This window comes from Paramisgurnus dabryanus, chromosome 15 (genome assembly GCF_030506205.2).
Source record: "Paramisgurnus dabryanus chromosome 15, PD_genome_1.1, whole genome shotgun sequence".
Classification (NCBI taxonomy): Eukaryota; Metazoa; Chordata; class Actinopteri; order Cypriniformes; family Cobitidae; genus Paramisgurnus; species Paramisgurnus dabryanus.
The window spans coordinates 19,911,054-19,932,261 of record NC_133351.1 but is presented as its reverse complement, the minus strand read 5'-3'; the positions used below and the strand labels follow the sequence as shown (position 1 = coordinate 19,932,261).

At 43.7% G+C, this 21,208-nt stretch overlaps 4 protein-coding genes across 4 annotated transcripts in view; all 4 read right to left on the bottom strand.

The window, feature by feature from the left end:
• LOC135733123 (uncharacterized) overlaps positions 1 to 21,208 on the bottom strand; it is a 64,960-nt gene that overhangs the window by 18,519 nt on the left and 25,233 nt on the right. The window contains exons 13-26 of the mRNA XM_073812017.1: positions 20,504 to 21,097; positions 19,695 to 20,294; positions 18,874 to 19,506; positions 14,972 to 15,565; positions 14,189 to 14,782; positions 13,403 to 13,996; positions 12,594 to 13,193; positions 11,812 to 12,405; positions 5,498 to 6,091; positions 4,689 to 5,288; positions 3,881 to 4,480; positions 3,093 to 3,692; positions 1,330 to 1,941; positions 11 to 625 (exon numbers count right to left, since the gene is read on the bottom strand). Coding sequence (XP_073668118.1) covers positions 11 to 625; positions 1,330 to 1,941; positions 3,093 to 3,692; positions 3,881 to 4,480; positions 4,689 to 5,288; positions 5,498 to 6,091; positions 11,812 to 12,405; positions 12,594 to 13,193; positions 13,403 to 13,996; positions 14,189 to 14,782; positions 14,972 to 15,565; positions 18,874 to 19,506; positions 19,695 to 20,294; positions 20,504 to 21,097 — 8,424 coding nt within the window. The remainder of the gene's footprint in view (positions 1 to 10; positions 626 to 1,329; positions 1,942 to 3,092; positions 3,693 to 3,880; positions 4,481 to 4,688; positions 5,289 to 5,497; positions 6,092 to 11,811; positions 12,406 to 12,593; positions 13,194 to 13,402; positions 13,997 to 14,188; positions 14,783 to 14,971; positions 15,566 to 18,873; positions 19,507 to 19,694; positions 20,295 to 20,503; positions 21,098 to 21,208) is intronic.
• LOC135733192 (collagen alpha-3(VI) chain-like) lies at positions 5,940 to 8,486 on the bottom strand. Its single transcript, XM_065251543.2, has 3 exons — positions 7,872 to 8,486; positions 7,063 to 7,662; positions 5,940 to 6,874 (listed from the first exon to the last, which is right to left on the bottom strand). The coding sequence occupies exons 1-3, from the start codon at positions 8,386 to 8,388 to the stop codon at positions 6,180 to 6,182; spliced, it is 1,812 nt and encodes a 603-aa protein (XP_065107615.1). The 5' UTR covers positions 8,389 to 8,486; the 3' UTR covers positions 5,940 to 6,179.
• LOC135733190 (collagen alpha-3(VI) chain-like) lies at positions 8,418 to 11,728 on the bottom strand. Its single transcript, XM_073811918.1, has 4 exons — positions 11,029 to 11,728; positions 10,612 to 10,839; positions 9,437 to 9,808; positions 8,418 to 9,248 (listed from the first exon to the last, which is right to left on the bottom strand). The coding sequence occupies exons 1-4, from the start codon at positions 11,543 to 11,545 to the stop codon at positions 8,554 to 8,556; spliced, it is 1,812 nt and encodes a 603-aa protein (XP_073668019.1). The 5' UTR covers positions 11,546 to 11,728; the 3' UTR covers positions 8,418 to 8,553.
• LOC135733191 (collagen alpha-3(VI) chain-like) lies at positions 15,452 to 18,848 on the bottom strand. Its single transcript, XM_065251542.2, has 4 exons — positions 18,129 to 18,848; positions 17,346 to 17,939; positions 16,537 to 17,136; positions 15,452 to 16,348 (listed from the first exon to the last, which is right to left on the bottom strand). The coding sequence occupies exons 1-4, from the start codon at positions 18,643 to 18,645 to the stop codon at positions 15,654 to 15,656; spliced, it is 2,406 nt and encodes an 801-aa protein (XP_065107614.1). The 5' UTR covers positions 18,646 to 18,848; the 3' UTR covers positions 15,452 to 15,653.

Sequence of the window (21,208 nt, the reverse complement as noted above, 5' to 3'; positions counted from 1 at the left end):
ATTAAGATACCTGCAGGTAGAGGGGGTTCAGAAATTTCTTTACTTGTCATGGTTCTGACTTTGTTCAAAAGCTGTTGCTCTACTCTAGAAAGCTCATTGAAGTTTCTGATTGTGAAAGCTAGTTCTGGATGGAATGAAATTTGTTTTAGTTCCTCTGCATCGGCAGTATATCCTCCAACTGCCAAGGGGGCAACACGACTTAACTTCAGCTGTCTGGCAGGACCAGATACATCATCACTTGACTTTCCTCCGGTCACCAGGATGAGAAACTGGGGAACACCATCCTCTAAACGACTACCAGCAGATCTTTGAAAGATGTTCCTCGAGACAAATTCCAGAGCTTGTCCAGTATTAAGCTGATTTCCACCTTTGTGTCTCATTGCTCGTAATGCCTGGCGAACTTCTTCCTTGGAGGAGTGCTGATTTAAGAGAAACTCTAGCTTTGGATCATCACTATACTGCACAACTGAGACCCTCACATTGTTCAGACCCACATCTAATTTTTCCACCACTTGCTGAACCATGTCTCTTATTAGAGGGAATTCACTGCGCCTGTTTGTTGTGCCATCAATCAGGAACACAACATCCCTCTTATCTCCAGGACGCACTGGTGGAATTTCAACCTCTGTGTTGAAAATGGGATGACAATTAGAGGCAAAAATGTAACAAAAGAAACATTCACAAATAGTGGAATAAACAACATTTTAAATGGGTTGCCGTAAACTGCATTATCAATACTATAAAATGCACCATCTGAGTAGCTTCAACAATTGAAAATTCCTGGACCTGTAACTCTAAATATGCTGTGGGAATTACCTTAACAAACTTGTGAACTATAAACACTTTTTTAATACTTGCGTTAACCATAGTTAAAGGGACACTTCACCCATTTGCATTAAGCTTTGTATCGTAAGAACCCCAGTCATGTTTTTGGATGGTCATGCATAATTTCCTCAGTTGCCGCTGAGACAGGAGAAATACAGATTTCAGTGTTGCACTTCCTTCTTTCAATGATGTAAAAATCATCATTTTGCATCATTGAAAGAAGGAAGTCTAATATCTTTGTTGAGGGGGTGAGACTACAAACACCCCTTTTCTCGGTCAAATAGGCACCAAATTCTAAATGTATGTTACATTTTGACTACAAATATGACACACTTTCAATAAAGATTAATGTTTCTATGGGTGAAATGCTCCTTTAACCACAGAGCAACTGTGTCAAAATTTATAAAAAATACAGTACAATCAACGATAAGATGGATGAATTATAATCTTAATATATACATTTTTCTAGCATATAAAAAAAAATTATTAGATGATTGTAATTACCTGGTACTGTAGGATAAACAGGGCGTAGCCTGGCTAACTCGTCACTAGATAGTTCAGTCAGAGTAGTGAGAAGTGTGTCCTGAACGGTATAAAGACCAGGCAAGTCATCAACTGAAAAAGCAAATCTGGGAACATAAGAGATAACCTGCAATTCCTGAGAGCCAACTTCCCTTGTCCCTATTCCAAATGGGACAATTCCTGACTGTTTCAGAGCTGTTGCAGATGTTCTTATATTGTCTGTTGCTTTTCCACCTGAAATCACTACAACGAATTGTGGAACTCCCTCCTGTTTTCTTCCACCACGTCCATAGGTCAGAACTTCCCGACTAACAAAATCTATGGCTCGACCAAGGTTGCGCTGTCTCCCCCCTCTTTGTCTGAGTTCCTTGATGCCATTTAGAACACCTTCTTTGGTCTTATGGGAGTTAAGATATATGTCTGCATATGGATTATCGGCATACTGCACCACACCGACTCTGATCTTGTTCTCACCAATATTTAGATTCTCCACGACTTTGCGCATAAACTCTTGGATAATTGGGAACTCTCTGCCAACATCATCAGAGCCATCGACCACAAAGACAATGTCCTTCTTGGGTCCTTGAGATTCAGCTGAAATAAATGTAAAAAAGACCTGATTTACTGTAATATCAAATTCAACTTACTGCAGAAAGGCCATCTGTAAAACTGCACAAACAGACACTCAAACACAAAAAACAAAAACAGCAGCATCAAGGGCTAACACAATGTATGAGATGTTTAAGAGAGATACACAAACATAATTACCTCATTAACCTACTGTAATAGTTAATACATGAAAAAACATTTTCATGCACAGTACATCAATAATATTTAATATAAAAAATTGGATTGCCACTGACTGCAGTGCCCATAAAGCAACTGGTGGAAAGATGCCTTGCTCATGTACACCTCAATTGCTTCTTGCCATTTGTGAGAATCAAACTGGTGACCTTGGGGTTACAAGCCCAATTTTCTAACCATTAGGCCTACAACTGCCCCATACAAGGACTGTCCTATTTTAGAAGAACATTAGGATTTAGTATTTTTGGAAAACAGTAAAATTGTGTGAGTGCTGGTTGATACTGAATGATTCTTTGGTTTATTATGAGCTGCAAGTCCAGTGAGAAAAAACAACTGACATTGAAGATACTGAAAAACTGCATCAACAGAGTTGATTTTAACAAAATAAAAATGGTGTCAATGTCAAGAACCTTATGTTACAATGCTGACGTTGTTATACACATGTTTTAGAGTGGATTCCAACATATTGTGATGTGTTTTCAAGGGTGTTTGTGTGGTCGATTAGGTACAGCTTATATTTCTTTACAATCTGTCAGATTGTAAAGAAATATAAGAATAAATATACAATAAAGAAACAACTATTTCAAAGCGTCTGTTGTTCTTCAAAGCATGCATGTGAACAATAATTGAACAAACATAAAGCCCATGTTTAGTTCAGATTGTTGTAAAAACTTTATTAATGTACATCAGGCTGCACAAAATATATATATCTAATAGATACAACATTTGAACATAGTGAACGTATTCCTAGTGCCATCTGAACCATCAAGCAGAAACACGCCGTCCTTTCTTGGCACAGTGTAATCAGCTAAAGTAAAAACATCATTAACACAAAGCTATTACCTTAACATTCAAAAATGTTTGTGCTGCACTCAACAAAATAGGGAGATGAACCAGCAAGATAAATTAAAGGGTCTTGTTTAGTTCTGCCATGCACATACCAGTAAATGTCAGTGACGTTGGAGTGATGGGTGCTGCATCCGTCTGTACGAAGGCCAGCAGCTGCTCTTGGACATTTGAAAGCTCCCTGAAGTCGGATATGGATATAACATAGTTGGGGTCATTTGAAATTCTCCTCAATTCTCTGCTATCAGAGCCCCTCAATCCTATCCCAAAGGTCAAGACTCCAATTTCTTTCAGAGAGGATGCTGCTGCATCAACATTGTCATATGACCTTCCCGCGGTAAGCAAAATCAGCACTTGCGGTACACCCTCCAGTCGTCTGCTGCCAGAAGACACGGTAAAGACACTGTCTTTAACGTGCTGAAGAGCTGCCCCTGTGTTGAGGGGCCTACCCCCTTTGTGTCTCAGACCTCTCACACTGTCTAAAATATCTTCCTTCGTTGTGTATGAATTTAAATAGAAATGGACCTCTGGGACTCCACTGTACTGCACCACAGAAACCTGGTCTCTGTTTTCCTCTATGTTTAAATTCTCCACTACTTTTTGCACAAGGTCACGCATTGCTGGGAAAGAATTCCTAGTGCCATCTGAACCGTCCAACAGAAAAACTACATCCTTTCTGGGTGCGGTGTAGTCAGCTATGGGAAAAAACAAAACACAGCTTCAACAACACAAAGTCATTTTGACAATGTTCATACACGTTCAGAATTTCAAACTGTTCATTCACTATCTAAGCTGTTGGTGAGCATCCCACTGCCCACAACTACTCAGCAATTTCAAATATAGACAAAAAGCCACGGAGCGAAAATTTTTGCAATGCACATACCGGTAACAGTTGATGACGTTGTAGCAATGGGTATTGCAACCGTCTCTACGGAGGCCAGCAACTTCTCTTGGACATTTGGAAGCTCACTAAAGTCAGACACAGATATAGCATACTTGGGGTCATTTGAAATTCTCTGCAATTCCCCGCTATCAGAGCCCCTCGATCCTATTCCAAAGGTCAAGACTCCAATTTCCTTCAGAGAAGAGGCTGCTGCATCAACATTGTCATATGACCTTCCCCCGCTAAGCAAAATCAGCACTTGCGGAACACCCTCCAGTCGTCTGCTGCCAGAGGAGGCAGTAAAGACATTGTCTTTGACGTGTTGAAGAGCTGCCCCTGTGTTGAGGAGCCTCCCCCCTTTGTGTCTCAGACCTCTCACACTTTCTAAAACGTCTTCCTTCGTTGTGTATGCATTTAAATGGAAATGGACCTCTGGGTCTCGACTGTACTGCACCACAGAAACTCGGTCTCTGTTTTCCTCTATGTTTAATTTCGCCATTACTCTTTGCACAAAGTCACGCATTGCTGGGAAAGAACTCCTAGTGCCATCTGAACCGTCAAGCAGAAAAACAACGTCCTTTCTGGGCACGGTGTAATCAGCTAAGGGAAAAAAGCATCATTAACACAAAGCTATTTCTTTAACATTCAAAAATCTTTTGTCATTTTGACAATGTTCATACACCTTCAGAAGTTCAAACTGTTCATTCACTATCTAAGCTGTTGGTGATCATCCCACTGCCCACAACTACTCAGCAATTTCAAATATAGACAAAAAGCCACAGAGCGAAACTTTTTGCAATGCACATACCGGTAACAGTTGGTGACGTTGTAACAATTGGTATTGCAACCGTCTCTACGGAGGCCAGCAACTGCTCTTGGACATTTGGAAGCTCACTAAAGTCAGACACAGATATAGCATACTTGGGGTCATTTGAAATTCTCTGCAATTCCCCGCTATCAGAGTCCCTCGATCCTATTCCGAAGGTCAAGACTCCAATTTCCTTCAGAGAGGATGCTGCTGCATCAACATTGTCATATGACCTTCCCCCGCTAAGCAAAATCAGCACTTGCGGCACACCCTCCAGTCGTCTGCTGCCAGAAGAGGCAGTAAAGACATTGTCTTTGACGTGTTGAAGAGCTGCCCCTGTGTTGAGGGGCCTCCCCCGTTTGTGTCTCAGACCTCTTACACTGTCTAAAACGTCTTCCTTCGTTGTGTATGCATTTAAATGGAAAAGGACCTCTGGGTCTCGACTGTACTGCACCACAGAAACTCGGTCTCTGTTTTCCGCTATGTTTAATTTCTTCACAACTCTTTGTACAAAGTCACGCATTGCTGGGAAAGAACTCCTAGTGCCATCTGAACCGTCCAACAGAAAAACTACGTCCTTTCTGGGCACGGTGTAATCAGCTAAGGGAAAAAAGCATCATTAACACAAAACTATTTCTTTAACATTCAAAAATCTTTTGTCATTTTGACAATGTTCATACACCTTCAGAATTTCACACTGTTCATTGACTATCTAAGCTGTTGGTGATTGTCCAACAGCCCACAACTACTTAACGATTTCAAATCTAGACAGAAACGGCACAGCACGTAAATGTTTGTCATGCACATACCAGTTGGTGACGTTGTAGCAATGGGTACTGCAACCGTGTGTACTGAGGCCAGCAACTGCTCTTGGACATTTGGAAGCTCACTAAAGTCAGACACAGATAAAGCATACTTGGGGTCATTTGAAATTCTCTGCAATTCCCCGCTATCAGAGCCCCTCGATCCTATTCCGAAGGTCAAGACTCCAATTTCCTTCAGAGAGGATGCTGCTGCGTCAACATTGTCATATGACCTTCCCCCACTTAGGAGAATCAATATTTGCGGCACACCCTCCAGTCGTCTGCTGCCAGAGAGGGCAGTAAATACATTGTCTTTGACGTACTGGAGAGCTGCCCCTGTGTGGAGGGGTCTCCCCCCTTTGTGTCTCAGACCTCTCACACTTTCTAAAACGTCTTCCTTCGTTGTGTATGCATTTAAATAGAAATTGACCTCTGGGTCTCGACTGTACTGCACCACAGAAACTCGGTCTCTGTTTTCCTCTATGTTTAATTTCTCCACTACCCTTTGTACAAAGTCACGCATTGCTGGGAAAAAATTCCTAGTGCCATCTGAACCGTCCAACAGAAAAACTACGTCCTTTTTGGGTGTTGTGTAGTCAGCTATGGGAAAAAACAAAACACAGCTTCAACAACACAAAGTCATTTTGACAATGTTCATACACGTTCAGAAATTCAAACTGTTCATTCACTATCTAAGCTGTTGGTGAGCATGCCACTGCCCACAACTACTCAGCAATTTCAAATATAGACAGAAAAGGCACAGCACGTAAATGTTTGTCATGCACATACCAGTTGGTGACGTTGTAGCAATGGGTACTACAACCGTGTGTACGGAGGCCAGCAACTGCTCTTGGACATTTGGAAGCTCACTAAAGTCAGACACAGATAAAGCATACTTGGGGTCATTTGAAATTCTCTGCAATTCCCCGCTATCAGAGCCTCTCGATCCTATTCCGAAGGTCAAGACTCCAATTTCCTTCAGAGAGGATGCTGCTCCGTCAACATTGTCATATGACCTTCCCCCACTTAGGAGAATCAATATTTGCGGCACACCCTCCAGTCGTCTGCTGCCAGAGGAGGCAGTAAATACATTGTCTTTGACGTACTGGAGAGCTGCCCCTGTGTTGAGGGGTCTCCCCCCTTTGTGTCTCAGACCTCTCACACTGTCCAAAACGTCTTCCTTCGTTGTGTATGCATTTAAATAGAAATTGACCTCTGGGTCTTGACTGTACTGCACCACAGAAACTCTGTCTCTGTTTTCCTCTATGTTTAATTTCTCCACTACCGTTTGTACAAAGTCACGCATTGCTGGGAAAGAATTCCTAGTGCCATCTGAACCGTCCAACAGAAAAACTACGTCCTTTTTGGGTGTTGTGTAGTCAGCTATGGGAAAAAACAAAACACAGCTTCAACAACACAAAGTCATTTTGACAATGTTTATACACGTTCAGAATTTCAAACTGTTCATTCACTATCTAAGCTGTTGGTGAGCATCCCAATGCCCACAACTACTCAGCAATTTCAAATATAGACAAAAAGCCACAGAGCGAAATTTTTTGCAATGCACATACCGGTAACAGTTGATGACGTTGTAGCAATGGGTATTGCAACCGTGTGTACGGAGGCCAGCAACTGCTCTTGGACATTTGGAAGCTCACTAAAGTCAGACACAGATATAGCATACTTGGGGTCATTTGAAATTCTCTGCAATTCCCCGCTATCAGAGCCCCTCGATCCTATTCCGAAGGTCAAGACTCCAATTTCCTTCAGAGAGGATGCTGCTGCATCAACATTGTCATATGACCTTCCCCCGCTAAGCAAAATCAGCACTTGCGGCACACCCTCCAGTCGTCTGCTGCCAGAAGAGGCAGTAAAGACATTGTCTTTGACGTGTTGAAGAGCTGCCCCTGTGTTGAGGGGCCTCCCCCCTTTGTGTCTCAGACCTCTTACACTGTCTAAAACCTCTTCCTTCGTTGTGTATGCATTTAAATGGAAAAGGACCTCTGGGTCTCGACTGTACTGCACCACAGAAACTCGGTCTCTGTTTTCCGCTATGTTTAATTTCTTCACAACTCTTTGTACAAAGTCACGCATTGCTGGGAAAGAACTCCTAGTGCCATCTGAACCGTCAAGCAGAAAAACAACGTCCTTTCTGGGCACGGTGTAATCAGCTAAGGGAAAAAAGCATCATTAACACAAAGCTATTTCTTTAACATTCAAAAATCTTTTGTCATTTTGACAATGTTCATACACCTTCAGAATTTCACACTGTTCATTGACTATCTAAGCTGTTGGTGATTGTCCAACAGCCCACAACTACTTAACGATTTAAAATCTAGACAGAAACGGCACAGCACGTAAATGTTTGTCATGCACATACCAGTTGGTGACGTTGTAGCAATGGGTACTACAACCGTGTGTACGGAGGCCAGCAACTGCTCTTGGACATTTGGAAGCTCACTAAAGTCAGACACAGATAAAGCATACTTGGGGTCATTTGAAATTCTCTGCAATTCCCCGCTATCAGAGCCTCTCGATCCTATTCCGAAGGTCAAGACTCCAATTTCCTTCAGAGAGGATGCTGCTGCGTCAACATTGTCATATGACCTTCCCCCACTTAGGAGAATCAATATTTGCGGCACACCCTCCAGTCGTCTGCTGCCAGAGGAGGCAGTAAATACATTGTCTTTGACGTACTGGAGAGCTGCCCCTGTGTTGAGGGGCCTCCCTCCTTTGTGTCTCAGACCTCTCACACTGTCTAAAATGTCTTCCTTCGTTGTGTAGGCATTTAAGTGGAAATGGACCTCTGGGTCTCGACTGTACTGCACCACAGAAACTCGGTCTCTGTTTTCCTCTATGTTTAATTTCTCCACTACCCTTTGTACAAAGTCACGCATTGCTGGGAAAGAATTCCTAGTGCCATCTGAACCGTCCAACAGAAAAACTACGTCCTTTTTGGGTGTTGTGTAGTCAGCTATGGGAAAAAACAAAACACAGCTTCAACAACACAAAGTCATTTTGACAATGTTCATACACGTTCAGAAATTCAAACTGTTCATTCACTATCTAAGCTGTTGGTGAGCATGCCACTGCACACAACTACTCAGCAATTTCAAATATAGACAGAAAAGGCACAGCACGTAAATGTTTGTCATGCACATACCAGTTGGTGACGTTGTAGCAATGGGTACTACAACCGTGTGTACGGAGGCCAGCAACTGCTCTTGGACATTTGGAAGCTCACTAAAGTCAGACACAGATAAAGCATACTTGGGGTCATTTGAAATTCTCTGCAATTCCCCGCTATCAGAGCCTCTCGATCCTATTCCGAAGGTCAAGACTCCAATTTCCTTCAGAGAGGATGCTGCTCCGTCAACATTGTCATATGACCTTCCCCCACTTAGGAGAATCAATATTTGCGGCACACCCTCCAGTCGTCTGCTGCCAGAGGAGGCAGTAAATACATTGTCTTTGACATACTGGAGAGCTGCCCCTGTGTTGAGGGGTCTCCCCCCTTTGTGTCTCAGACCTCTCACACTGTCCAAAACGTCTTCCTTCGTTGTGTATGCATTTAAATAGAAATTGACCTCTGGGTCTTGACTGTACTGCACCACAGAAACTCTGTCTCTGTTTTCCTCTATGTTTAATTTCTCCACTACCGTTTGTACAAAGTCACGCATTGCTGGGAAAGAATTCCTAGTGCCATCTGAACCGTCCAACAGAAAAACTACGTCCTTTTTGGGTGTTGTGTAGTCAGCTATGGGAAAAAACAAAACACAGCTTCAACAACACAAAGTCATTTTGACAATGTTTATACACGTTCAGAATTTCAAACTGTTCATTCACTATCTAAGCTGTTGGTGAGCATCCCAATGCCCACAACTACTCAGCAATTTCAAATATAGACAAAAAGCCACAGAGCGAAATTTTTTGCAATGCACATACCGGTAACAGTTGATGACGTTGTAGCAATGGGTATTGCAACCGTGTGTACGGAGGCCAGCAACTGCTCTTGGACATTTGGAAGCTCACTAAAGTCAGACACAGATATAGCATACTTGGGGTCATTTGAAATTCTCTGCAATTCCCCGCTATCAGAGCCCCTCGATCCTATTCCGAAGGTCAAGACTCCAATTTCCTTCAGAGAGGATGCTGCTGCATCAACATTGTCATATGACCTTCCCCCGCTAAGCAAAATCAGCACTTGCGGCACACCCTCCAGTCGTCTGCTGCCAGAAGAGGCAGTAAAGACATTGTCTTTGACGTGTTGAAGAGCTGCCCCTGTGTTGAGGGGCCTCCCCCCTTTGTGTCTCAGACCTCTTACACTGTCTAAAACCTCTTCCTTCGTTGTGTATGCATTTAAATGGAAAAGGACCTCTGGGTCTCGACTGTACTGCACCACAGAAACTCGGTCTCTGTTTTCCGCTATGTTTAATTTCTTCACAACTCTTTGTACAAAGTCACGCATTGCTGGGAAAGAACTCCTAGTGCCATCTGAACCGTCAAGCAGAAAAACAACGTCCTTTCTGGGCACGGTGTAATCAGCTAAGGGAAAAAAGCATCATTAACACAAAGCTATTTCTTTAACATTCAAAAATCTTTTGTCATTTTGACAATGTTCATACACCTTCAGAATTTCACACTGTTCATTGACTATCTAAGCTGTTGGTGATTGTCCAACAGCCCACAACTACTTAACGATTTAAAATCTAGACAGAAACGGCACAGCACGTAAATGTTTGTCATGCACATACCAGTTGGTGACGTTGTAGCAATGGGTACTACAACCGTGTGTACGGAGGCCAGCAACTGCTCTTGGACATTTGGAAGCTCACTAAAGTCAGACACAGATAAAGCATACTTGGGGTCATTTGAAATTCTCTGCAATTCCCCGCTATCAGAGCCTCTCGATCCTATTCCGAAGGTCAAGACTCCAATTTCCTTCAGAGAGGATGCTGCTGCGTCAACATTGTCATATGACCTTCCCCCACTTAGGAGAATCAATATTTGCGGCACACCCTCCAGTCGTCTGCTGCCAGAGGAGGCAGTAAATACATTGTCTTTGACGTACTGGAGAGCTGCCCCTGTGTTGAGGGGTCTCCCCCCTTTGTGTCTCAGACCTCTCACACTGTCTAAAACGTCTTCCTTCGTTGTGTATGCATTTAAATAGAAATTGACCTCTGGGTCTCGACTGTACTGCACCACAGAAACTCGGTCTCTGTTTTCCTCTATGTTTAATTTCTCCACTACCCTTTGTACAAAGTCACGCATTGCTGGGAAAGAATTCCTAGTGCCATCTGAACCATCCAACAGAAAAACTACGTCCTTTTTTGGTGTTGTGTAGTCAGCTATGGGAAAAAACAAAACACAGCTTCAACAACACAAAGTCATTTTGACAATGTTCATACACGTTCAGAAATTCAAACTGTTCATTCACTATCTAAGCTGTTGGTGAGCATGCCACTGCCCACAACTACTCAGCAATTTCAAATATAGACAGAAAAGGCACAGCACGTAAATGTTTGTCATGCACATACCAGTTGGTGACGTTGTAGCAATGGGTACTACAACCGTGTGTACGGAGGCCAGCAACTGCTCTTGGACATTTGGAAGCTCACTAAAGTCAGACACAGATAAAGCATACTTGGGGTCATTTGAAATTCTCTGCAATTCCCCGCTATCAGAGCCTCTCGATCCTATTCCGAAGGTCAAGACTCCAATTTCCTTCAGAGAGGATGCTGCTGCGTCAACATTGTCATATGACCTTCCCCCACTTAGGAGAATCAATATTTGCGGCACACCCTCCAGTCGTCTGCTGCCAGAGGAGGCAGTAAATACATTGTCTTTGACGTACTGGAGAGCTGCCCCTGTGTTGAGGGGCCTCCCTCCTTTGTGTCTCAGACCTCTCACACTGTCTAAAATGTCTTCCTTCGTTGTGTAGGCATTTAAGTGGAAATGGACCTCTGGGTCTCGACTGTACTGCACCACAGAAACTCGGTCTCTGTTTTCCTCTATGTTTAATTTCTCCACTACCCTTTGTACAAAGTCACGCATTGCTGGGAAAGAATTCCTAGTGCCATCTGAACCGTCCAACAGAAAAACTACGTCCTTTTTGGGTGTTGTGTAGTCAGCTATGGGAAAAAACAAAACACAGCTTCAACAACACAAAGTCATTTTGACAATGTTCATACACGTTCAGAAATTCAAACTGTTCATTCACTATCTAAGCTGTTGGTGAGCATGCCACTGCACACAACTACTCAGCAATTTCAAATATAGACAGAAAAGGCACAGCACGTAAATGTTTGTCATGCACATACCAGTTGGTGACGTTGTAGCAATGGGTACTACAACCGTGTGTACGGAGGCCAGCAACTGCTCTTGGACATTTGGAAGCTCACTAAAGTCAGACACAGATAAAGCATACTTGGGGTCATTTGAAATTCTCTGCAATTCCCCGCTATCAGAGCCTCTCGATCCTATTCCGAAGGTCAAGACTCCAATTTCCTTCAGAGAGGATGCTGCTCCGTCAACATTGTCATATGACCTTCCCCCACTTAGGAGAATCAATATTTGCGGCACACCCTCCAGTCGTCTGCTGCCAGAGGAGGCAGTAAATACATTGTCTTTGACATACTGGAGAGCTGCCCCTGTGTTGAGGGGTCTCCCCCCTTTGTGTCTCAGACCTCTCACACTGTCCAAAACGTCTTCCTTCGTTGTGTATGCATTTAAATAGAAATTGACCTCTGGGTCTTGACTGTACTGCACCACAGAAACTCTGTCTCTGTTTTCCTCTATGTTTAATTTCTCCACTACCGTTTGTACAAAGTCACGCATTGCGGGGAAAGAATTCCTAGTGCCATCTGAACCGTCCAACAGAAAAACTACGTCCTTTTTGGGTGTTGTGTAGTCAGCTATGGGAAAAAACAAAACACAGCTTCAACAACACAAAGTCATTTTGACAATGTTCATACACGTTCAGAATTTCAAACTGTTCATTCACTATCTTAGCTGTTGGTGAGCATCCCAATGCCCACAACTACTCAGCAATTTCAAATATAGACAAAAAGCCACAAAGCGAAATTTTTTGCAATGCACATACCGGTAACAGTTGATGACGTTGTAGCAATGGGTATTGCAACCGTGTGTACGGAGGCCAGCAACTGCTCTTGGACATTTGGAAGCTCACTAAAGTCAGACACAGATATAGCATACTTGGGGTCATTTGAAATTCTCTGCAATTCCCCGCTATCAGAGCCCCTCGATCCTATTCCGAAGGTCAAGACTCCAATTTCCTTCAGAGAGGATGCTGCTGCATCAACATTGTCATATGACCTTCCCCCGCTAAGCAAAATCAGCACTTGCGGCACACCCTCCAGTCGTCTGCTGCCAGAAGAGGCAGTAAAGACATTGTCTTTGACGTGTTGAAGAGCTGCCCCTGTGTTGAGGGGCCTCCCCCCTTTGTGTCTCAGACCTCTTACACTGTCTAAAACCTCTTCCTTCGTTGTGTATGCATTTAAATGGAAAAGGACCTCTGGGTCTCGACTGTACTGCACCACAGAAACTCGGTCTCTGTTTTCCGCTATGTTTAATTTCTTCACAACTCTTTGTACAAAGTCACGCATTGCTGGGAAAGAACTCCTAGTGCCATCTGAACCGTCAAGCAGAAAAACAACGTCCTTTCTGGGCACGGTGTAATCAGCTAAGGGAAAAAAGCATCATTAACACAAAGCTATTTCTTTAACATTCAAAAATCTTTTGTCATTTTGACAATGTTCATACACCTTCAGAATTTCACACTGTTCATTGACTATCTAAGCTGTTGGTGATTGTCCAACAGCCCACAACTACTTAACGATTTCAAATCTAGACAGAAACGGCACAGCACGTAAATGTTTGTCATGCACATACCAGTTGGTGACGTTGTAGCAATGGGTACTACAACCGTGTGTACGGAGGCCAGCAACTGCTCTTGGACATTTGGAAGCTCACTAAAGTCAGACACAGATAAAGCATACTTGGGGTCATTTGAAATTCTCTGCAATTCCCCGCTATCAGAGCCTCTCGATCCTATTCCGAAGGTCAAGACTCCAATTTCCTTCAGAGAGGATGCTGCTGCGTCAACATTGTCATATGACCTTCCCCCACTTAGGAGAATCAATATTTGCGGCACACCCTCCAGTCGTCTGCTGCCAGAGGAGGCAGTAAATACATTGTCTTTGACGTACTGGAGAGCTGCCCCTGTGTTGAGGGGTCTCCCCCCTTTGTGTCTCAGACCTCTCACACTGTCTAAAACGTCTTCCTTCGTTGTGTATGCATTTAAATAGAAATTGACCTCTGGGTCTCGACTGTACTGCACCACAGAAACTCGGTCTCTGTTTTCCTCTATGTTTAATTTCTCCACTACCCTTTGTACAAAGTCACGCATTGCTGGGAAAGAATTCCTAGTGCCATCTGAACCATCCAACAGAAAAACTACGTCCTTTTTGGGTGTTGTGTAGTCAGCTATGGGAAAAAAAAAAAAAACACAGCTTCAACAACACAAAGTCATTTTGACAATGTTCATACACGTTCAGAATTTCAAACTGTTCATTCACTATCTAAGCTGTTGGTGAGCATGCCACTGCCCACAACTACTCAGCAATTTCAAATATAGACAGAAAAGGCACAGCACGTAAATGTTTGTCATGCACATACCAGTTGGTGACGTTGTAGCAATGGGTACTACAACCGTGTGTACGGAGGCCAGCAACTGCTCTTGGACATTTGGAAGCTCACTAAAGTCAGACACAGATAAAGCATACTTGGGGTCATTTGAAATTCTCTGCAATTCCCCGCTATCAGAGCCTCTCGATCCTATTCCGAAGGTCAAGACTCCAATTTCCTTCAGAGAGGATGCTGCTGCGTCAACATTGTCATATGACCTTCCCCCACTTAGGAGAATCAATATTTGCGGCACACCCTCCAGTCGTCTGCTGCCAGAGGAGGCAGTAAATACATTGTCTTTGACGTACTGGAGAGCTGCCCCTGTGTTGAGGGGCCTCCCTCCTTTGTGTCTCAGACCTCTCACACTGTCTAAAATGTCTTCCTTCGTTGTGTAGGCATTTAAGTGGAAATGGACCTCTGGGTCTCGACTATACTGCACCACAGAAACTCGGTCTCTGTTTTCCTCTATGTTTAATTTCTCCACTACCCTTTGTACAAAGTCACGCATTGCTGGGAAAGAATTCCTAGTGCCATCTGAACCGTCCAACAGAAAAACTACGTCCTTTTTGGGTGTTGTGTAGTCAGCTATGGGAAAAAACAAAACACAGCTTCAACAACACAAAGTCATTTTGACAATGTTCATACACGTTCAGAATTTCAAACTGTTAATTCACTATCTAAGCTGTTGGTGAGCATCCCACTGCCCACAACTACTCAGCAATTTCTAATATAGACAGAAAAGGCACAGCACGTAAATGTTTGTCAAGCACATACCAGTTGGTGACGTTGTAGCAATGGGTACTACAACCGTGAGTACGGAGGCCAGCAACTGCTCTTGGACATTTGGAAGCTCACTAAAGTCAGACACAGATAAAGCATACTTGGGATCATTTGAAATTCTCTGCAATTCCCCGCTATCAGAGCCTCTCGATCCTATTCCGAAGGTCAAGACTCCAATTTCCTTCAGAGAGGATGCTGCTGCGTCAACATTGTCATATGACCTTCCCCCACTTAGGAGAATCAATATTTGCGGCACACCCTCCAGTCGTCTGCTGCCAGAGGAGGCAGTAAAGACATTGTCTTTGACATACTGGAGAGCTGCCCCTGTGTTGAGGGGTCTCCCCCCTTTGTGTCTCAGACCTCTCACACTGTCTAAAACGTCTTCCTTCGTTGTGTATGCATTTAAATAGAAATTGACCTCTGGGTCTCGACTGTACTGCACCACAGAAACTCGGTCTCTGTTTTCCTCTATGTTTAATTTCTCCACTACCCTTTGTACAAAGTCACGCATTGCTGGGAAAGAATTTCTAGTGCCATCTGAACCGTCCAACAGAAAAACTACGTCCTTTTTGGGTGTTGTGTAGTCAGCTATGGGAAAAAACAAAACACAGCTTCAACAACACAAAGTCATTTTGACAATGTTCATACACGTTCAGAAATTCAAACTGTTCATTCACTATCTAAGCTGTTGGTGAGCATGCCACTGCCCACAACTACTCAGCAATTTCAAATATAGACAGAAAAGGCACAGCACGTAAATGTTTGTCATGCACATACCAGTTGGTGACGTTGTAGCAATGGGTACTACAACCGTGTGTACGGAGGCCAGCAACTGCTCTTGGACATTTGGAAGCTCACTAAAGTCAGACACAGATAAAGCATACTTGGGGTCATTTGAAATTCTCTGCAATTCCCCGCTATCAGAGCCTCTCGATCCTATTCCGAAGGTCAAGACTCCAATTTCCTTCAGAGAGGATGCTGCTCCGTCAACATTGTCATATGACCTTCCCCCACTTAGGAGAATCAATATTTGCGGCACACCCTCCAGTCGTCTGCTGCCAGAGGAGGCAGTAAATACATTGTCTTTGACGTACTGGAGAGCTGCCCCTGTGTTGAGGGGTCTCCCCCCTTTGTGTCTCAGACCTCTCACACTGTCCAAAACGTCTTCCTTCGTTGTGTATGCATTTAAATAGAAATTGACCTCTGGGTCTTGACTGTACTGCACCACAGAAACTCTGTCTCTGTTTTCCTCTATGTTTAATTTCTCCACTACCGTTTGTACAAAGTCACGCATTGCTGGGAAAGAATTCCTAGTGCCATCTGAACCGTCCAACAGAAAAACTACGTCCTTTTTGGGTGTTGTGTAGTCAGCTATGGGAAAAAACAAAACACAGCTTCAACAACACAAAGTCATTTTGACAATGTTCATACACGTTCAGAATTTCAAACTGTTCATTCACTATCTAAGCTGTTGGTGAGCATCCCAATGCCCACAACTACTCAGCAATTTCAAATATAGACAAAAAGCCACAGAGCGAAATTTTTTGCAATGCACATACCGGTAACAGTTGATGACGTTGTAGCAATGGGTATTGCAACCGTGTGTACGGAGGCCAGCAACTGCTCTTGGACATTTGGAAGCTCACTAAAGTCAGACACAGATATAGCATACTTGGGGTCATTTGAAATTCTCTGCAATTCCCCGCTATCAGAGCCCCTCGATCCTATTCCGAAGGTCAAGACTCCAATTTCTTTCAGAGAGGATGCTGCTGCATCAACATTGTCATATGACCTTCCCCCGCTAAGCAAAATCAGCACTTGCGGCACACCCTCCAGTCGCCTGCTGCCAGAAGAGGCAGTAAAGACATTGTCTTTGACGTGTTGAAGAGCTGCCCCTGTGTTGAGGGGCCTCCCCCCTTTGTGTCTCAGACCTCTTACACTGTCTAAAACCTCTTCCTTCGTTGTGTATGCATTTAAATGGAAAAGGACCTCTGGGTCTCGACTGTACTGCACCACAGAAACTCGGTCTCTGTTTTCCGCTATGTTTAATTTCTTCACAACTCTTTGTACAAAGTCACGCATTGCTGGGAAAGAACTCCTAGTGCCATCTGAACCGTCAAGCAGAAAAACAACGTCCTTTCTGGGCACGGTGTAATCAGCTAAGGGAAAAAAGCATCATTAACACAAAACTATTTCTTTAACATTCAAAAATCTTTTGTCATTTTGACAATGTTCATACACCTTCAGAATTTCACACTGTTCATTGACTATCTAAGCTGTTGGTGATTGTCCAACAGCCCACAACTACTTAACGATTTCAAATCTAGACAGAAACGGCACAGCACGTAAATGTTTGTCATGCACATACCAGTTGGTGACATTGTAGCAATGGGTACTACAACCGTGTGTACGGAGGCCAGCAACTGCTCTTGGACATTTGGAAGCTCACTAAAGTCAGACACAGATAAAGCATACTTGGGGTCATTTGAAATTCTCTGCAATTCCCCGCTATCAGAGCCTCTCGATCCTATTCCGAAGGTCAAGACTCCAATTTCCTTCAGAGAGGATGCTGCTGCGTCAACATTGTCATATGACCTTCCCCCACTTAGGAGAATCAATATTTGCGGCACACCCTCCAGTCGTCTGCTGCCAGAGGAGGCAGTAAATACATTGTCTTTGACGTACTGGAGAGCTGCCCCTGTGTTGAGGGGTCTCCCCCCTTTGTGTCTCAGACCTCTCACACTGTCTAAAACGTCTTCCTTCGTTGTGTAGGCATTTAAATAGAAATTGACCTCTGGGTCTCGACTGTACTGCACCACAGAAACTCGGTCTCTGTTTTCCTCTATGTTTAATTTCTCCACTACCCTTTGTACAAAGTCACGCATTGCTGGGAAAGAATTCCTAGTGCCATCTGAACCATCCAACAGAAAAACTACGTCCTTTTTTGGTGTTGTGTAGTCAGCTATGGGAAAAAACAAAACACAGCTTCAACAACACAAAGTCATTTTGACAATGTTCATACACGTTCAGAAATTCAAACTGTTCATTCACTATCTAAGCTGTTGGTGAGCATGCCACTGCCCACAACTACTCAGCAATTTCAAATATAGACAGAAAAGGCACAGCACGTAAATGTTTGTCATGCACATACCAGTTGGTGACGTTGTAGCAATGGGTACTACAACCGTGTGTACGGAGGCCAGCAACTGCTCTTGGACATTTGGAAGCTCACTAAAGTCAGACACAGATAAAGCATACTTGGGGTCATTTGAAATTCTCTGCAATTCCCCGCTATCAGAGCCTCTCGATCCTATTCCGAAGGTCAAGACTCCAATTTCCTTCAGAGAGGATGCTGCTGCGTCAACATTGTCATATGACCTTCCCCCACTTAGGAGAATCAATATTTGCGGCACACCCTCCAGTCGTCTGCTGCCAGAGGAGGCAGTAAAGACATTGTCTTTGACGTACTGGAGAGCTGCCCCTGTGTTGAGGGGTCTCCCCCCTTTGTGTCTCAGACCTCTCACACTGTCTAAAACGTCTTCCTTCGTTGTGTATGCATTTAAATAGAAATTGACCTCTGGGTCTCGACTGTACTGCACCACAGAAACTCGGTCTCTGTTTTCCTCTATGTTTAATTTCTCCACTACCCTTTGTACAAAGTCACGCATTGCTGGGAAAGAATTCCTAGTGCCATCTGAACCGTCCAACAGAAAAACTATGTCCTTTTTGGGTGTTGTGTAGTCAGCTATGGGAAAAAAACAAAACACAGCTTCAACAACACAAAGTCATTTTGACAATGTTCATACACGTTCAGAATTTCAAACTGTTAATTCACTATCTAAGCTGTTGGTGAGCATCCCACTGCCCACAACTACTCAGCAATTTCTAATATAGACAGAAAAGGCACAGCACGTAAATGTTTGTCAAGCACATACCAGTTGGTGACGTTGTAGCAATGGGTACTACAACCGTGAGTACGGAGGCCAGCAACTGCTCTTGGACATTTGGAAGCTCACTAAAGTCAGACACAGATAAAGCATACTTGGGATCATTTGAAATTCTCTGCAATTCCCCGCTATCAGAGCCTCTCGATCCTATTCCGAAGGTCAAGACTCCAATTTCCTTCAGAGAGGATGCTGCTGCGTCAACATTGTCATATGACCTTCCCCCACTTAGGAGAATCAATATTTGCGGCACACCCTCCAGTAGTCTGCTGCCAGAGGAGGCAGTAAAGACATTGTCTTTGACGTACTGGAGAGCTGCCCCTGTGTTGAGGGGTCTCCCCCCTTTGTGTCTCAGATCTCTCACACTGTCTAAAACGCCTTCCTTCGTTGTGTATGCATTTAAATAGAAATTGACCTCTGGGTCTCGACTGTACTGAACCACAGAAACTCGGTCTCTGTTTTCCTTTATGTTTAATTTCTCCACTACCCTTTGTACAAAGTCACGCATTGCTGGGAAAGAATTCCTAGTGGCATCTGAACCGTCCAACAGAAAAACTACATCCTTTTTGGGTGTTGTGTAGTCAGCTATGGGAAAAAACAAAACACAGCTTCAGCAACACAAAGTCATTTTGACAATGTTCATACACGTTCAGAATTTCAAACTGTTCATTCACTATCTAAGCTGTTGGTGAGCATCCCACTGCCCACAACTACTCAGCAATTTCAAATATAGATAAAAAGCCACAGAGCGAAAATTATTGCAATGCACATACCGGTAACAGTTGATGACGTTGTAGCAATGGGTATTGCAACCGTCTCTACGGAGGCCAGCAACTGCTCTTGGACATTTGGAAGCTCACTAAAGTCAGACACAGATAAAGCATACTTGGGATCATTTGAAATTCTCTGCAATTCCCCGCTATCAGAGCCTCTCGATCCTATTCCGAAGGTCAAGACTCCAATTTCCTTCAGAGAGGATGCTGCTGCGTCAACATTGTCATATGACCTTCCCCCGCTAAGCAAAATCAGCACTTGTGGCACACCCTCCAGTCGTCTGCTGCCAGAAGAGGCAGTAAAGACATTGTCTTTGACGTGTTGAAGAGCTGCCCCTGTGTTGAGGGGCCTCCCCCCTTTGTGTCTCAGACCTCTCACACTTTCTAAAACGTCTTCCTTTGTTGTGTATGCATTTAAATGGAAAAGGACCTCTGGGTCTCGACTGTACTGCACCACAGAAACTCGGTCTCTGTTTTCCTCTATGTTTAATTTCGCCATTACTCTTTGCACAAAGTCACGCATTGCTGGGAAAGAACTCCTAGTGCCATCTGAACCGTCAAGCAGAAAAACGACATCCTTTCTGGGCACGGTGTAATCAGCTAAGGGAAAAAAGCATCATTAACACAAAGCTATTTCTTTAACATTCAAAATTCTTTTGTCATTTTGACAGTGTTCATACACCTTCAGAAGTTCAAACTGTTCATTCACTATCTAAGCTGTTGGTGATCATCCCACTGCCCACAACTACTCAGCAATTTCAAATCTAGACAGAAAAGGCACAGCACGTAAATGTTTGTCATGCACATACCAGTTGGTGATGTTGTAGCAATGGGTACTACAACCGTGTGTACGATGGCCAGCAACTGCTCTTGGACATTTGGAAGTTCACTAAAGTCAGACACAGATAAAGCATACTTGGGGTCATTTGAAATTCTCTGCAATTCCCTGCTATCAGAGCCCCTCAATCCTATTCCGAAGGTCAAGACTCCATTTTCCTTCAAAGAGGATGCTGCTGCGTCAACATTGTCATATGACCTTCCCCCACTTAGGAGAATCAATATTTGCGGCACACCCTCCAGTCGTCTGCTGCCAGAGGAGGCAGTAAAGACATTGTCTTTGAGGTACTGGAGAGCTGCCCCTGTGTTGAGGGGCCTCCCTCCTTTGTGTCTCAGACCTCTCACACTGTCTAAAATGTCTTCCTTCGTTGTGTAGGCATTTAAGTGGAAATGGACCTCTGGGTCTCGACTGTACTGCACCACAGAAACTCGGTCTCTGTTTTCCGCTATGTTTAATTTCTCCACTACCCTTTGTACAAAGTCACGCATTGCTGGGAAAGAAATCCTAGTGCCATCTGAACTGTCCAACAGAAAAACTACGTCCTTTTTAGTTGTTGTGTAGTCAGCTATGGGAAAAAACATAACACAGCTTCAACAACACAAAGTCATTTTGACAATGTTCATACACGTTCAGAATTTCAAACTGTTCATTCACTATCTAAGCTGTTGGTGAGCAT

Excerpts from the sequence above, each read along its gene's own strand:
- LOC135733190 (XM_073811918.1), bottom strand. The coding sequence starts at position 11,545 with ATGCGTGACTTTGTACAAAGGGTAGTGGAGAAATTAAACATAGAGGAA. Across the intron at positions 10,840-11,028 it reads TGCTACAACGTCACCAACTG|CTGACTACACAACACCAAAA; the intron begins GTATGTGCATGA and ends TTTTTCCCATAG. Across the intron at positions 9,809-10,611 it reads CGTTTTAGACAGTGTGAGAG|GTCTGAGACACAAAGGGGGG; the intron begins GTCTGAGACACA and ends ACAGTGTAAGAG.
- LOC135733191 (XM_065251542.2), bottom strand. The coding sequence starts at position 18,645 with ATGCGTGACTTTGTACAAAGGGTAGTGGAGAAATTAAACATAGAGGAA. Across the intron at positions 17,940-18,128 it reads TGCTACAACGTCACCAACTG|CTGACTACACAACACCAAAA; the intron begins GTATGTGCATGA and ends TTTTTCCCATAG. Across the intron at positions 16,349-16,536 it reads AACGTCATCAACTGTTACCG|CTGACTACACAACACCCAAA; the intron begins GTATGTGCATTG and ends TTTTTCCCATAG.
- LOC135733192 (XM_065251543.2), bottom strand. The coding sequence starts at position 8,388 with ATGCGTGACTTTGTACAAAGGGTAGTGGAGAAATTAAACATAGAGGAA. Across the intron at positions 7,663-7,871 it reads TGCTACAACGTCACCAACTG|CTGATTACACCGTGCCCAGA; the intron begins GTATGTGCATGA and ends TTTTTCCCTTAG. Across the intron at positions 6,875-7,062 it reads AACGTCATCAACTGTTACCG|CTGACTACACAACACCCAAA; the intron begins GTATGTGCATTG and ends TTTTTCCCATAG.